The 15935-nt window shown below is 48.7% G+C and overlaps 1 protein-coding gene across 1 annotated transcript in view; it reads left to right on the forward strand.

The window, feature by feature from the left end:
* Positions 1-15935, forward strand: part of LOC311243219 (moesin-like) — a 92880-nt gene that overhangs the window by 28067 nt on the left and 48878 nt on the right. Inside the window, exons 12-13 of the mRNA XM_084332356.1 lie at positions 3602-3694; positions 5164-5397. Of these exons, the coding sequence (XP_084188482.1) occupies positions 3602-3694; positions 5164-5397 (327 nt within the window). The remainder of the gene's footprint in view (positions 1-3601; positions 3695-5163; positions 5398-15935) is intronic.

Here is a 15935-nt window from a genome sequence, read left to right on the forward strand (position 1 = left end):
CAGTACTAGAGGAGTGTCTCAAGTTCTGTTTCTAGGGTTGTCTGTTTCTGAAGTGCTTTTGGTTTCCTGTTTCTTTTCAACTGCTAGGAAGTGGTGGTTATTTTGTGTTTTTTCCCTATTTCTTTCATCCGGTTGTTTTGTGTTTTCTATAGCTTTTATTATTCTTCCCCCAGCCTATCTTATCGCTCTGAAATACCAGTTGTTATAGGGCTGGGCGATATGACCAAAAACGTTATCGCGATAAAATTATAAAATTATTTTCATATAATTCGATATCGATAATTATCGTTGATATAATGTCCGTCAAGTTTAATTAACTTCTTATGCTGCTGCGAATGTCTCAAGTCGAGTTGATGTCGTCATCAGTCCGCGCACGGTAGTAGTTAGCCGACAAGCGGAGTATCTCATGACAATAAATATGACACTAAAATACTCTCTTCCGCCACAATATATTGAAACGAACTGTATACCCCACACTACTATAAACGTGGCCTCAGAATTCAAAACACACACATACTCGGCACGTAAATATATAAAACATCGCCGTGCAAGCTAATTAGCCTAGCAAGCCTGTAGTATCTAAGCGGTGTATTCCATGACAATGTGCTAAATATTACACTAAAATACTCTCTTCCGCCACAATATATTGAAACGACGTCCACTGTATATCCCCACTACTATAAACGTGGCCTCAGAATTCACGTCACACACATACTCGGCACGTAAATATATAAAACATCGCCGTGCAAGCTAATTAGCCTAGCAAGCCTTGTTGTTGAGTGAGTCCTACCTCCTTCCGGGTATATTTCGCTCTCGGCCATCTCCTTCACTGATTGGTTGTTAGCTGTTGTGCGTAAACACGTCATCACGTAACGTTGGTTGTTGTTAGTGAGTGAGCTGAGCCGAGGCTGAACGGAGCCAAGCTTGGAAAATCGATATATCGAAACTTTGCGACCACGTTTCATGTTTATTTCGAGGAAATAATTTATCGCGATAGTTATCGTTATCGTTTTATCGCCCAGCCCTAAGTTGTTACCCCTCTTAACTTTAAGATTCCCCCCTTTTGTGTGTGCCCTACACCCCCCCCCCCCCCCCCAAGCCTGGCATTAACTAGTTTTCACTGATATAACATCCAACAATAATAACACAAATCTTCCCATTGTTATTCTGTCATGTTGAATTCCTATGTGTTATTATTCCGTGGTTTGCGTGTCAAGCATGTGCACGCTGTAAACAATCATCCCATTGGCCAATGAGTGTGCGAAAAACAACATCTGGTTGAATGCAGCACCATGTGCACCACCAGCCCTAAATTAAAAGAAAATCATCCAATCACACAAATGACCTATTTCGGATTTCAAAGTGGTGAATATCGCCAAAAGCGACAAGTCGTCTGCATACCTAAATACAAAGTATTGCTATTTATTTAATCTATTCTACATAATTTCATGGAGCTGTAATTAACACAACACAGGGATTCAATGTCCTGTCACTGGTGGCCATATTGAAACACATTTTCTAAACTAAATAAATGTGAGGAAAAGCATTTTTGGACGTGTGTGATATTATATGCAAAATAAAACAGCATTGTTTTTTGACAAAGTTCCCCTTTAACACATTGACCGCCAGCAGCAGGGGGCGCTGATACCCCATTCATCGCCAGGTCTTTATTCAATGGATATAGTTTTAGACTGTGACATTTGCGAGTGCTTAAAATATATCTTATATTATATCTATGGGTCTAATAACGCTGTCGGGTCTCAGTGAGTTGCTTCTAGTCAACATGCCCAAGATTCGGCTGATTATCTAATCATGCTGAAGTCAACGCTAGATTATCACTATTATGTCTCCTCGTCCATACATGAAATGACCGTTGTAGCGGGGCGCTCGCCCGCCCCCCTCCTCCTACCCAACGGTAAACAGCCATACACGGTCCACACAGATAGCTGTGATCGGGGTAGAATTAAATGTCAGATCAACGATCAAATTCATATATGATGTTCTTACCTTGTATCTGATGTAATGCAAAAGAGATAATCCAAATATCTGATCGCAATTCCAAATAATGCTTGTGGAGGTCCGCACCACACTACCGACCGTTTCACAATGACGGGCGGGCGGAGTTACTGTTCGATGCCATCGTTGTATAGAAGTGGCTCGCCTGAATATTTAAACCCCGCCCGCCCGGCTCAGATCGCCTCCTAAAACACACCATCCCATTTTGAATGAGATGCAATAGCTCCGCCTGGCAGTAGAGGGCGGTGTTGACCGTCTGACAGCTCAGACAGGCTCTGAAGGGGATACCAGAGGCTGCAGCTATGAATTATGAATAGATATAGCGAATAAACGAAATAACGATCCCAAAAACGAGTTAACTCCTTTCTGGCGCTCAACGCATGGCGGCCAATAACGAGTTACCTCGTTTATGGCGCACATTGTGTTAAAGGTCCTGTGTCTTATAAATGGCCTTTTCCAGTGTTTAGCATTGTTTTATAGCAATGGGGGGTTAGTATCAATGGGTCTGTGTCTCTAATGACCATTTTGGCGGATTGCTCTAATTCAGTTGAGACAATCTCCTCCCCCAGTGAATTAGGTCATTCTGATTTGCCTGTTTTGCTGACGTGAATAAGGCACTGATCTGCATAACTAACACCCCCTCTATGGTTGTAGCGCAACCATTCGTTCAACAGCAGAGAGATTGGAAATACCCGACACTTCCTCAAGCGGGTTTTGACAGAGAGAGGCAGAGAACGAGCGAGCGAGAGAGAGGGAGTGAGAGAGATAGAGAGGGAGAGAGAGAGAGGGAGAGAGAGAGATAGAGAGGGACAGGAGCTGTCGGGGAAACAAACACACACGCATTTTACATACAACCTGACCGGCGTGCGTGGAGGGTCTTCTCCCTGGTAGAGAGAGAGGGACCGCGCGCAGGAGTGTGTAAATGTGTGTGCGCGCGGGGCTGGTGGAGGGTCTTCTCCCTGGGATATCACTGTCAAAATATCTTTGACTCCCACGCGCACGCCCATATTCCAATCCGTGCAATAATATTCACAGCGGTATATATTGTAATTTGAAACAAGTTACCAATGCATTGTCCTGTGGGATTATGCCCCCTGCGGCGAAATTAATTAGTATCCCCCTCAATCTTTCTACCTCTCTCTCTGTGCCAGTCGCAGACTGTGGGCGACTGTCACTCAAAGCGCTTATGGGCGGAGCCCAGCCCAAACAGCTTGGAATCTTGAAGTAGAAAATGTTTGCTTTTGAGTAATTGATTAAATATATAAAACAATGAATTTTTTGGAAAGAAATATTACAGATGTGTTCCATAGACTCACAGGAATTGTGTAAAGTTGCCCAAATAGTGAAAGGAATAGCAATGCATGTCTCCTTTAAGCAATCGCCATTCCCTAAGTTTGTGCCACAAGGAGGAAGCTGCGTCACACTCCGCTGGCCTCTGACTTTGCGTGCCTCCACACACTGCCTCTAAACCGCTCTCGGAATTCCAGGGCGAGAGGGCATCGAATCCAGACTGCGGCCATCTGTTGTAACTCTCTTTAAGCCTCTCTCTCCGTTTGCTCTTGTGTTTCTGTGTGCGTGTGTGCAGGCCACTGAGCTGGCTGAGCTCACCTCGAAGATCTCCCAGCTGGAAGACATTAAGAAAGAAAATGATGAGGAGGCAACAAGCTGGCAGAAGAGGGTGAGAACTAAAAAGAGAACGGATGAAGTCGAGATGACTACAGCTTCCTGACGCTAACGATTGTGTGTACTCGATTTGTGTACAGTATATGACACACAAGCCCAGACATGTCTCGTCTGCTATATCTATGTATGTGTGTGTGTGGGGGTCATCCCTATGTTCCCCCAGCCCTATGTACATTTACATTTACATTTACATTTAGTCATTTAGCTGACGCTTTTATCCAAAGCGACTTACATGTTCTGTACGACAAGCCATCAGGAAGGGCACAACTCTATCAGCTGAGCAACAATGTTCATCAAAGTGTTGAGTGCTACAGTGTAGGTTAGTTTATTAGGACAAGTGCATGACAGTAAGGTTAGTTAGTTTTTTTTTTTTTTTTTTTTTTTTTTTTATTCAGATAATGGTTGAAGAAGTGCGTCTTTAGTCGACGGCGAAAGATTGGACGTGTTTCGGCTGTCCTAACTGTGGTGGGTAGTTCATTCCACCATTGTGGGGCAAGGACTGAGAATAGGCGACTTCTCTTTGATGACCCTCCCGGAGCTTGGATAGGAGTAGGTCTGAGGCGGCCAGAAGATGCAGAGCGTAGGGGTCTTGATGGTGTGTAGTTAGAGACCATTGACCGGAGGTAGGCGGGAGCGGTTCCCTTTGCCGCACGGTATGCCAGGTCGAGGGCCTTGAAGCGGATTCGTGCAGCAATGCGGAGCCAGTGCAGGTCCTAAGAAGTGGGGTGACATGGGCCGACTTCGGTAGGTTTGAGATCAGGCGGGCCGCTGATGAGTTGAAGAGGCTTAGTGGCAGTGGCCGAGAGGCCAGCGAGCAGTGCGTTGCAGTAGTCGAGGCGGGAGATGACTGTTGATTGGACGAGGAGTTGGGTGGCTTCTTTTGTCAGGAAGGGGCGGATCCTTCTGACGTTGCTCAGGAGGAATCGGCAGGTTCTGGTTGTCGCTGCGATGTGAGCAGAGAAGTTCAACTGGTCGTCGAGGACAACACCAAGGTTCTTGGCGGTCGGGGACGCCATGTTCCTATGTTCCCTCAGGCCTACATCCCCACAGCACAGGTATGGCCGCTCCCTAATGCACACAATGTGTTGTTGTCCCCCCCTTAACCCGTGCCCCCCCCCTAGTGCTGTGGGAACATAGGGCTGGGGGAACATATAGGGCTGTGCGAACATAATAGGGCTGGTGGAACATAGGGCTGTGGGAACATAGGGCTGGTGGAACATAGAGCTGTGGGAACATAGGGCTGGGGGAACATAGGGCTGGGGGAACATAGGGCTGGGGGAACATAGGGCTGGTGGAACATAGGGCTGGTGGAACATAGAGCTGTGGGAACATAGGGCTGGGGGAACATAGGGCTGGTGGAATATAGGGCTGGTGGAACATAGGGCTGGTGGAACATAGGGCTGGTGGAACATAGGGCTCTGGAAACATAGACACATGTGTGTGTGTGTGTATGAACATCGACAGGCTGTCACGGTGGAGGTTGATTTGGAGCAGACCAACGAGGAGTTGATGACTAAACTGACAGGTGTCCACATTCAGGAGCCGGAGAACACTCACATGCACGACCACGACGAGACGGACGAGAGCAACGCGGAAGCCAGCGCCGAGCTGACGTTACCGGGCGTGGTGCGAGACCGCAGCGAGGAGGAGAGGGTGACCGAGGCCCAGAAGAACCAGCGGCTACAGAAGAACCTCAAGGTCAGTGGTGTATATGCATTAGTCTCGTCCTCGGACTCTTGTGCTATAGATAACATGTAGAGTCATCTTTCTTTTATTTTTTTTATATATATATACTTTTTTTTATATATATCCACAGAGCTTGCAGAGTAAATGTATTGCTTTCCCCCCAAAAAAAATAATGAATTGATCATTTAAAACATTTTGGTGGATCCAAAATAAATGTTGTTGTTTACATGTTGCAGGCGAAATAGTTCCCATTTCCCTGTGTGGAATGCTCCTGATTGGATACATGACATGCTGGTGCTTAAGTGCAACATCTAGTGGCTGAATATTAAGTATAGCACCTTTAACATCAAGGGTCTGATGGCGGGCTGTCTAAAAGAAGTCCGCATAAGGCGTTTCAATTTCATGACATTTGTAAATCGGATTTTGGGGATTGTGTGGCACATAAACAAACCTTACTGGCCTGTTGGTGAGCGTTCATTGTGACTTCTCAGGAAAGGGAGAGGGCTTAGTTAAGTTCTCCCTCTTACAGCTTTTCACTTCCTGCACATGGGAGTCATAGCCATAGACGGGTTTCTCGTCAACATCGGACTCATCCTGGTCAGAACAGTGGGGCAGACTACAATATATTTGTATTTGTTAGCCATGCTAAGGATTTAACAGTCAATCCATGCCAAAGCTAGATATGTAAAAGGTGAAAGACTCACACTCACAGCCATACTGATTTGGCAAAATGACATCCAGCCATTTTCGTTTGAAACTACTTTTAGTCAGGGGAGTGCCATGGTTTCTCCATAGAGCTCCATTGTGCTTTTTGGTAGCGCAGCAGGTAGGGGGCGACTCAGTCATGTGATTCAGCGGGTACTGCTGATCGCAACATGATATGTTTATAAACAAGAAACCCGTCTATAGCGTCACCTATGGAACGTACACAAGCTAGCTCTCCATTGGGACTGAATATGGCACATTGAGAAATAACCAAATAGATTGCCGGTGGAAATGGTCATCAATAAAGTGAATTTGTCTCACCATGGTGATGTGTTGGTGTCTTGTCTCTCATGACGCACCAAATTCCTGGCGCTGTAATTACATTAAAGTACAGGACAAAGCCGCTTTTGTGTCCCTCTCTGTATTACCTAATGTGATCACAGCTCCAGGAATGAGAGACCATTTCTGACCATTTCCACCGGCAAGCTATTTGGTTATTTCTCAACGTGCCATATTCAGTCCCAATGGAGAGCTAGCACGTTCCACGTGTCTGACGTGTCCGGCTAATGGAGCCGGTATGCTACTCAGGAGCTTGTGCACGCTACACAATCTGCTGTGAGAAAACACATGTGTTTTTTTTTTTTTTTATATGGAATATTCAAGAAAAAACACTAGAATGGGCTTCCGGGACTGGACTCAGTGTAACCTGATGAGTTCGTTTTTCATTTTACCAACTTGATTTAGAGTATAATGTAGAGTCAAAATCTACACAATCTGGGTTTCTGAGATCAGGCTCAGTGGAACTGACCACAAAATAGTCAACAATCCAACATCTAGTATCTATAAAACCACACATTTTGAAGAGAGTGGTTCAGAACCTTTGTCTGAATGAGTTTGAATATGGCCACCAGTGATGTCATCAAATGACAGTGAATCCTTTTGTTGTGTTAATTACAGCTCAATGAAATGATGTAGATGAAATATCAATCCCTATTGCAATCCTTATCTCAATTTCTTCACGTATTATTACTGTAATTAACACAACACAAAGACTCACTGTCCTTTGATGACATCACTTGTGATTGTGACCATATGCAAACTCATTAAATCTCAATGAATGTCAAACTAAATGAATGTGTGCGAAACAGTTTAGAGCCTTGGGATGTGTGAGATTATGTGCAAAATAAATCGGCTTTGTTTTTTTGGTGAAGTGCCCCTTTAATATACTATAAGATATAAATGAAGAGGAGAGACGTTCTTGAAGCATTCAAGCTAAGGGGGTCCAGATTATACACCTTGATGACATCATCATCAGTTCTCCATAGTCTTTGGCTTTGGGGATGTTTTTTCCTTTAATCTTGAGACCACTGGAATAACAGACAGTCAGAAGACACCCTCTCTTAACAATGCATGTACTGGTTGTTACCAGTGACAGACTGGCCATCTGGCAAGAGAGGCAAATACCAGAAGGGTCGCCAGAGGTAATATAATAATAGGTGAATAGATGATTACGGCTTAATAACTTGGATACATTTATCAATAACATGTTCATTATAATAAATTTAAAAAAAAATTAAAAAAAATTACAAATGAAATAGAAAAATAGAATCCTTTAAAAAACTCACACCAGTTCTCTAAATCGACCCATGGACACTACTGCACCTTAATCCAATGTCCTCTGCAGGGCGTTCCACGATTCAGGAGCACAGAAGCCAAAGGCAGATCTACCAAGTTCAGTATAAACTCTATGCACTTTAAGTGGAATCCAGTCATTTGTTTGTGTAACATAGGGTCCAGAGGTCCATTCCAACAATGAGGTAAAGTAGATTGGACAATCTCCAATTATGGCTTTATATAGAAACAAAAGCCAGTGCAAATCTCGTCTTTCCGCCAAAGAGGACCACCCAGGCCTATTGTACAGGACACAATGGTGAGTATTTGACACAGCTGTTTTTCTGCTAATAATTGGGAAGCTGGCTCTGTTTCTGCACAATTTACTGGCAAGAACACTCACATGGTATTTAAATGTTATTCTCTCATCAAGCCAAATATATTCTGTGACTCCTTCAATGTCAGACTCATTCACAGTAGATATACAAAGATCATTGTATACTTTATCTCTGGCTCTAGAGTACAACATACATTTAGTTTTACTAGCATTAACACCAATTTGAGACTAATAGATTCATCTTGTAAAGCATTAAAAGAGAGTTGCAGCTTCTCAGTGGCTAGTTTCATAGAATCTGCAATACAATATATAACAGTGCCAAACGCCTTTGACAGATCTACAAACAGGGCAGCACAATATTTTCTTTTGTCAAAGGCGGATTTTATATCATTTATAACTAAGGTAGTGGCTGAGATTGTGCTATGTTTTTTTCTAAAAGCTGATTGGTGTGGGCTTAATACAGAGTACTTTGAGAGAAATGCTTTTTCTTGGTTGTTTACCAATTATAACAGTTTTGGTAAGTAGGATAGCTTGGAGATTGGATGATAATTGGGCTCATTGGATCCATAAGAGTTTCAACTTTCCAGCCACACTGTTATGGTTTGATACCGACCCCAAACGCACGACACAAGAGAGTAGGAATTCAGAGTTGCCAAATACGAGGGCTTGTTTATTTGATACTAAATATAAAGAGTACAGGAAAGGCAAGTCAACAAGACAGGTACATAGGACAAGGGGCAAAGTTCTGCTGCTCTGCAGCTTCTCCCGTGATGGTAGTCTTGGGGATAGCAGGTGTTGACGTCTGAACCGCTCTGCAGAATTCTCTCGGCAGAATCTCAGATGTGTTGCGAGACCGAGAGAGGGAGAGAGGGAACGAGTCAACACAGTGCAGTTTGAACGAGCAGGAGAACAGGGTGAACAATTCTTCGTGTAATTTAAACACGGTGAGCACAATTCCAAAACAGCCCAAGTGAATCTCTTCGTGTAATACACACAGTGAGCAAAACTCCAAACACAGTCCCAGTGAATATCTTCGTGTAATGTACACACAGTTAGTGAAGTCCAAAACAATCCAATAGTGAAATAATATCTTCGGTGTGAGCAACACACAGAGGGAGATAGAAGGTCCCAAAAATATTATCCCATAAGGGAACAAGCAAAAATAGAAAAGCTGGGTGAGTGACTGTCTGACAAAAGGTGGTAGTCTTCAGTGTAATAGTTACACACGAAAAACGGAATAGATCAAGACAGTCAATAAAAACTCACCCAGACGTAATGCGTAATGGTGCTGGAACAAACAGCGGAGCGAGGGCGCGCCACGGGAACAGGAGTCCAAGGGAAGGCTTCTTGGAAATTCCTGGAGATAGCACAAGGAGCAAAAGCAGCAGCAGCAGCAACACGGGGAAATGCAACCAGAGAAAAATCAAGACGATCCAACAAACTTAGAGTGGAGAAACGGGGTATAAATAATAAGGGATCGATTGATTGAAAGGCAGTGACAGCTGGGGAATGTGATTGAAAAGCGTGCGGTCCTGAGAGAACCAATCAGCGACGTCTCTGATGACGTCACTGGGGAGAAGCGTGTGAATGAGGGAATTGAAATAATTAACAGAAAAACAAATGAAAACAGAGCGAGGGTGGTTAAAGGAACAGAACGAGTGAGAGAGCAAGGACAGAAACCTCACAGTACCCCCCCCTCCACGGCAGCCACCCGGCGACCAGGCCGACCCGGTTCGTCAGGATGGGCTCGATGGAAGTCGGTGATCAAGCCGGGATCCACGATGAGCTGCCGGGAGACCCAGCTACGCTCCTCAGGGCCGTAACCCTCCCAGTCCACCAGGTATTGGAACCCCCGGCCCCGCCGACGAACGCCCATCAACCGGCGGACCTGCCACTGGGGGTGACCATCCACCAACACGGGAGGCAGCGGATCAGGAGCTGGAGGCATAAGGGGACTGAGGGAGACGGGCTTAACCCGGGAGACATGGAACACGGGGTGGATGTGCATGGATGCAGGAAGCTTCAGGCGCAGGGCCGCCGAACTGAGTACCTTTAGGACCTCGAAAGGCCCGACGAAGCGGGGGTTGAGCTTCTTGGCCGAGGACCGTAACGGGAGGTCCTTCGCGGAGAGCCACACCCTCTGCCCAGGGCGGTAAGTCGGCGCAGGAACCCGGCGCCGGTCGGCACCACGACAGGCGCGCTCAGATGTTCGGTCCTGGTGATCTCCCAAACTCGTCGGCAGCGGTCGAGGTGGACTTGCACGGAGGGAACTGCCACTTCCGTCTCCTGTGCGGGGAAAAGAGGGGGCTGGTAGCCCAGGGAGACCTCAAAAGGGGAGAGGCCGGTGGCGGAACTGACCATTGAATTGATGGAGTATTCAACCCAGGGAAGGAAACGGCTCCAGGATGCCGGTCTCTCGGCTGCCACACACCGAAGAGCTGACTCTACGCTCTGGTTCATCCTCTCCGTCTGCCCGTTTGTCTGGGGATGATAGCCAGAGGAGAGACTGACCGTTGCCCCCAACCCTTTGCAAAAAGCCCGCCATACCTGGGAGGTGAACTGGGGCCCCCGGTCAGAGACGATGTCCTGGGGAAAGCCATGAAGGCGGAACACGTGGTGCGTCAGGAGGTCCGCCGTCTCGGCCGCTGAGGGAAGCTTGGAGAGGGCCACGAGGTGGACCCCCTTGCTGAATCGATCCACCACGGTCAGAAGGCAGGTGTTCCCCTGGGAGGAGGGTAGACCAGTGACGAAGTCGAGCGCCACATGTGACCATGGACGGCTCGGAATGGGAAGTGGCTGCAAGAGCCCGGAGGGTGCCTGGTGAGAGGCCTTGCTGCGGGCACAGACCGCGCAGGCCAATACGAACTCCTTGACGTCGTTCCGCATGGTGGGCCACCAGAAACGACGAGCCAGGAAGGAGAACGTGCGATGGACGCCTGGGTGGCAGGCGAACCGGCTGGTATGGCCCCACAGCAGTACCTGGGACCGGACAGAGTCGGGGACGAAGAGACGATTCCTAGGGACGTTGCTTGGAGCACGATGGAAGCGCAGGGCACGCCTCACCACACCCTCGATGCCCAAGGTGATGGCTCCAACCACTCGGGCCTCCGGGAGGATGGGAGAAGGGTCCTCAGAGGGTGGAGCCCCCTTGGAGTGCATCCGGGACAGGGAGTCGGCCTTCGTGTTGCGGGAACCGGGGCGGAAGGTCAGCGAGAAGTCGAACCGACTGAGGAAACTGGCCCATCTCGCCTGCCGACCGTTGAGGCGCCTGGAAGCGCGGATGAACGTCAGGTTCTTGTGGTCCGTCCAGATGGTAAAAGGCTCCTCGGCACCCTCTAGCCAATGACGCCACTCTTCCAGCGCAGCCACGACCGCCAGCAGCTCCCGATTGCCGGTGTCGTAGTTCCTCTCGGCGGGGAGGAAGCGACGCGAGTAGAAGGCGCAAGGATGCACCTTCTGGTCTGAAAGAGAACGTTGGGATAGGACAGCGCCCAGGCCAGAATCCGAGGCGTCCACCTCCACGATGAACTGTCTCTTGGGGTCAGGGTGGAGCAGGATAGGGGCGGAAGTGAACCTTCTCTTGAGGGAGCGGAACGCAGCGCATGCCGCTGGGGACCAGTCGAACGGCAGAGCGGGGGAGGTCAGCTTGGTAAGTGGCTCCGCCACTTGACTGTAGTTCCGGATGAACCTTCGGTAGAAGTTGGCGAACCCGAGGAAACTCTGTAACTCCTTCCGAGTGGTGGGTTCTGGCCAATCCTCCACAGCCTGGATCTTGCGAGGATCCGCTCGGGTCAAGCCCTTCTCAACGATGAAGCCCAGGTAGTCGACGGAGTTGGAGTGAAAACGGCACTTCTCCGCCTTGACGAAGAGCCGATTGTGGAGGAGGCGCTCCAGCACACGGCGGACATGCAGGATGTGTTCCTCGAGGGTCCTGGAAAAGATGAGAATGTCGTCCAGGTACACCACCACGAACACCTCCAGCATGTCACGGAGGACGTCGTTCATGAGTGCCTGGAATACCGCCGGGGCGTTGGTGAGGCCGAACGGCATTACAAGGTACTCGTAGTGGCCCCTGGGGGTCTTGAAGGCGGTCTTCCATTCATCGCCCTCACGGATACGGACAAGATGGTAAGCACTTCGGAGGTCCAGCTTGGTGAAGAACGAGGCCTGGGTCAGTGGCTCGAAGGTGGAGCTCATGAGAGGTAGGGGGTATTTGTTCTTGATGGTGATCTCGTTGAGCTGACGATAGTCGATGCAGGGTCGCAGGTCCCCATCCTTCTTACCAACAAAGAAGAACCCGGCCGCCACCGGGGAGGAGGAAGGCCGAATGAGTCCTGCTTCCAATGACTCAGAGATGTAGAGATCCATCGCCTTCTTCTCCGGGACAGTCAGACTGTAGAGGCGGCTGCCGGGAAGGGGAGCCCCTTGGCGGAGGTCGATGGCGCAGTCATAGGGGCGGTGAGGTGGAAGGGCCTGAGCCCTGGTCTTACTGAATACCTCCATGAGGTCGTGGTACTCGGGAGGAATGGACGAGGGGTCCGGGGGCAACTCACCAGCCGGCCTCCGGGGCGGGGGACAGGACGCCGCCTGCAGACAGCGGGCGTGACAGGAGGAGCTCCAGCCCCTGATGGTACCGGAGGACCAGGCGATGTGGGGCTCGTGCAGCGCGAGCCAGGGCCTACCCAGGACCACCGGGACAAGGGGGGATTGGGTAATGAGGAACTGGATTCTCTCGACGTGGTTCCCAGCGATGGTCAGCACGACTGGGCCGGTGCGTTGAGAGATGTCGGCCAGGCGGTGTTGGTCCAACGAAAAGATCTCCAAGGGCCTCACAAGGTCCTCAAGAGGTATGTTGGCTCGGGTGGCAAACTCGAAGTCGAGGAAGTTCTCGTCTGCCCCAGAGTCGATGAGGGCCTCCACCGTGGCACGTTGGTCCCCCCAGGCCAGGGTGACGCTCATCAGATGGTCAGGTGGTGCGCGGCGCTGGGAATGGGAAAAACGGCTCACCAGGATCTCCCGGGGTCTCGGTGAGCCTGATCTTTTGGCCGGGTAGGGCAGTCGGCGATACGGTGTCCCGCACCTCCGCAGTAGAGGCAGAGACCGGACCTGAGCCTTGCCTCACGCTCCGCCTGGCTCAGATGAGAGCGTCCCAGCTGCATGGGTTCCTCCTCGCGAACCGGACGGGGAAGCCTGTTACCACCAGTAGTGTTGGTGACGGGGCGTCCAGGAGTCCGGGGTGCTTCAGGAGGTAACAGTCGGGTCCTCTCGCGCCTTCTCTCCAGGAGGCGTCCGTCAATACGGATGACAAGGCTAAACAGCTCCTCGAGGGAGTCGGGCAACTCCCGGGTAGCGAGCTGGTCCCGGACTGCGTCACTGAGCCCCCTCAAGAAGGTTAGGCGAAGAGCAGGTTCGTTCCATCCACTCTCCACCGCCGCCAGTCGAAACTCCATGACATAGTCCGTCACCCTGCCGCTCCCCTGTCGGAAGGTCCCCAACCGGGCTCCAGGGTCCAGACCTCGGGCTGGATGGTGGAACACTCTGCGGAGCTCCGCCACGAAGTCTGGGTAGGAAAACAAAAAATCTGCTTCCATTGCCCAGGAGGAAGTGACCCACTGGGCAGCATGGCCTGAAAGTAGGTTTGTTATATAAGCCACTTGGGACCCATGAGCAGAAAAACGGCTTGGTTGATGACGGAAAACCAACTCACATTGCATGATGAATGTGGCACACTCCTCGGGATTACCGTCGAACAGCCGTGGGACGGAGAGACGGGGTTCCCGAGATGCGAGATCTGCTGGGGCTGCGGGGAATGTTCCTGAAGGGTGTGAGAGATTAAAGGTATTAACGGTGTCGCCCAGCGAGTGAAGCTGAGCGAGAATCTCGGACTGTTGTCCCGCCATAGCGGCCATTGAACCCTGCATAGGCAGGACCTGATCCCTGAGGTTCTGCACCGCAGCCGCAGCCCGCTCTAATTGGAGACCATGATCCCTGGTCAACTCGACTTGAATTGCAAGTGCGGTTCTGACCCTCTCTGTGTCGGCTGGGGTCGTCATATTGGTTGGATCGTAATGTTATGGTTTGATACCGACCCCAAACGCACAACACAAGAGAGTAGGAATTCAGAGTTGCCAAATACGAGGGCTTGTTTATTTGATACTAAATATAAAGAGTACAGGAAAGGCAAGTCAACAAGACAGGTACATAGGACAAGGGGCAAAGTTCTGCTGCTCTGCAGCTTCTCCCGTGATGGTAGTCTTGGGGATAGCAGGTGTTGACGTCTGAACCGCTCTGCAGAATTCTCTCGGCAGAATCTCAGATGTGTTGCGAGACCGAGAGAGGGAGAGAGGGAACGAGTCAACACAGTGCAGTTTGAACGAGCAGGAGAACAGGGTGAACAATTCTTCGTGTAATTTAAACACGGTGAGCACAATTCCAAAACAGCCCAAGTGAATCTCTTCGTGTAATACACACAGTGAGCAAAACTCCAAACACAGTCCCAGTGAATATCTTCGTGTAATGTACACACCGTTAGCAAAAATCCAAACACAGTCCCAGTGAATATCTTCGTGTAATATACACACAGTTAGTGAAGTCCAAAACAATCCAATAGTGAAATAATATCTTCGGTGTGAGCAACACACAGAGGGAGATGGAAGGTCCCAAAAATATTATCCCATAAGGGAACAAGCAAAAATAGAAAAGCTGGGTGAGTGACTGTCTGACAAAAGGTGGTAGTCTTCAGTGTAATAGTTACACACGAAAAACGGAATAGATCAAGACAGTCAATAAAAACTCACCCAGACGTAATGCGTAATGGTGCTGGAACAAACAGCGGAGCGAGGGCGCGCCACGGGAACAGGAGTCCAAGGGAAGGCTTCTTGGAAATTCCTGGAGATAGCACAAGGAGCAAAAGCAGCAGCAGCAGCAACACGGGGAAATGCAACCAGAGAAAAATCAAGACGATCCAACAAACTTAGAGTGGAGAAACGGGGTATAAATAATAAGGGATCGATTGATTGAAAGGCAGTGACAGCTGGGGAATGTGATTGAAAAGCGTGCGGTCCTGAGAGAACCAATCAGCGACGTCTCTGATGACGTCACTGGGGAGAAGCGTGTGAATGAGGGAATTGAAATAATTAACAGAAAAACAAATGAAAACAGAGCGAGGGTGGTTAAAGGAACAGAACGAGTGAGAGAGCAAGGACAGAAACCTCACACACACCCAATTTGTGTAATTCCAAGACTGTTTAGAGACTGAAGTATACATAAATCGTCAATTACATCATTTTTAGAATAGGCGAAAATAACATATTTGTACTACATGCAAGAAACTGCATGGGATTAGCATAAAGTGGGTAGGTCTGTAAAGGGGGGACTTGTGGGTACCCATAGAACCAATATTCATTCATATATTGAGGTCATAGGTCAAGGGACCCCTTTTAAAATGGCCGTGGCAGCTTTTCACCTCGTCAAAACTTAGCCTAACTTTGGAGCATTATTTAGCCCCATGCCCTGACACCATGCTTGGTGCCTATCGATTCCCATGGTCATCTAGTTCCATATGATACCAGTAGCTTTAAAACTGAGCCCGCTACAGCCTCTGAAAGACGTATTCTCCCGCCGGCGTGCCCGTGGGTCTCAGAGGGATGTTACTCAATGATGATCTGAAGATCTGAATGAGAAAGATGCTTTAGTTGTTTCTTTGTTTCTTTTTTGTTTTCTATGTTGTTTAACCATGTATATGCTGTACTCTGGTCCTGGCTTGTTTGAATTCATGGCATCTTGTAAACGCATGCAGTACACATGACACAATGATATAATTGAGTAGTTCCCCTTTAAAAAAAACTAAGAAATATATATATATATCGATCTGTCCTCTATGGCTGGATTGAAGGTC

This window comes from Notolepis coatsorum (assembly GCF_963971535.1).
Source record: "Notolepis coatsorum genome assembly, chromosome: 16".
Taxonomy (NCBI): Eukaryota; Metazoa; Chordata; class Actinopteri; order Aulopiformes; family Paralepididae; genus Notolepis; species Notolepis coatsorum.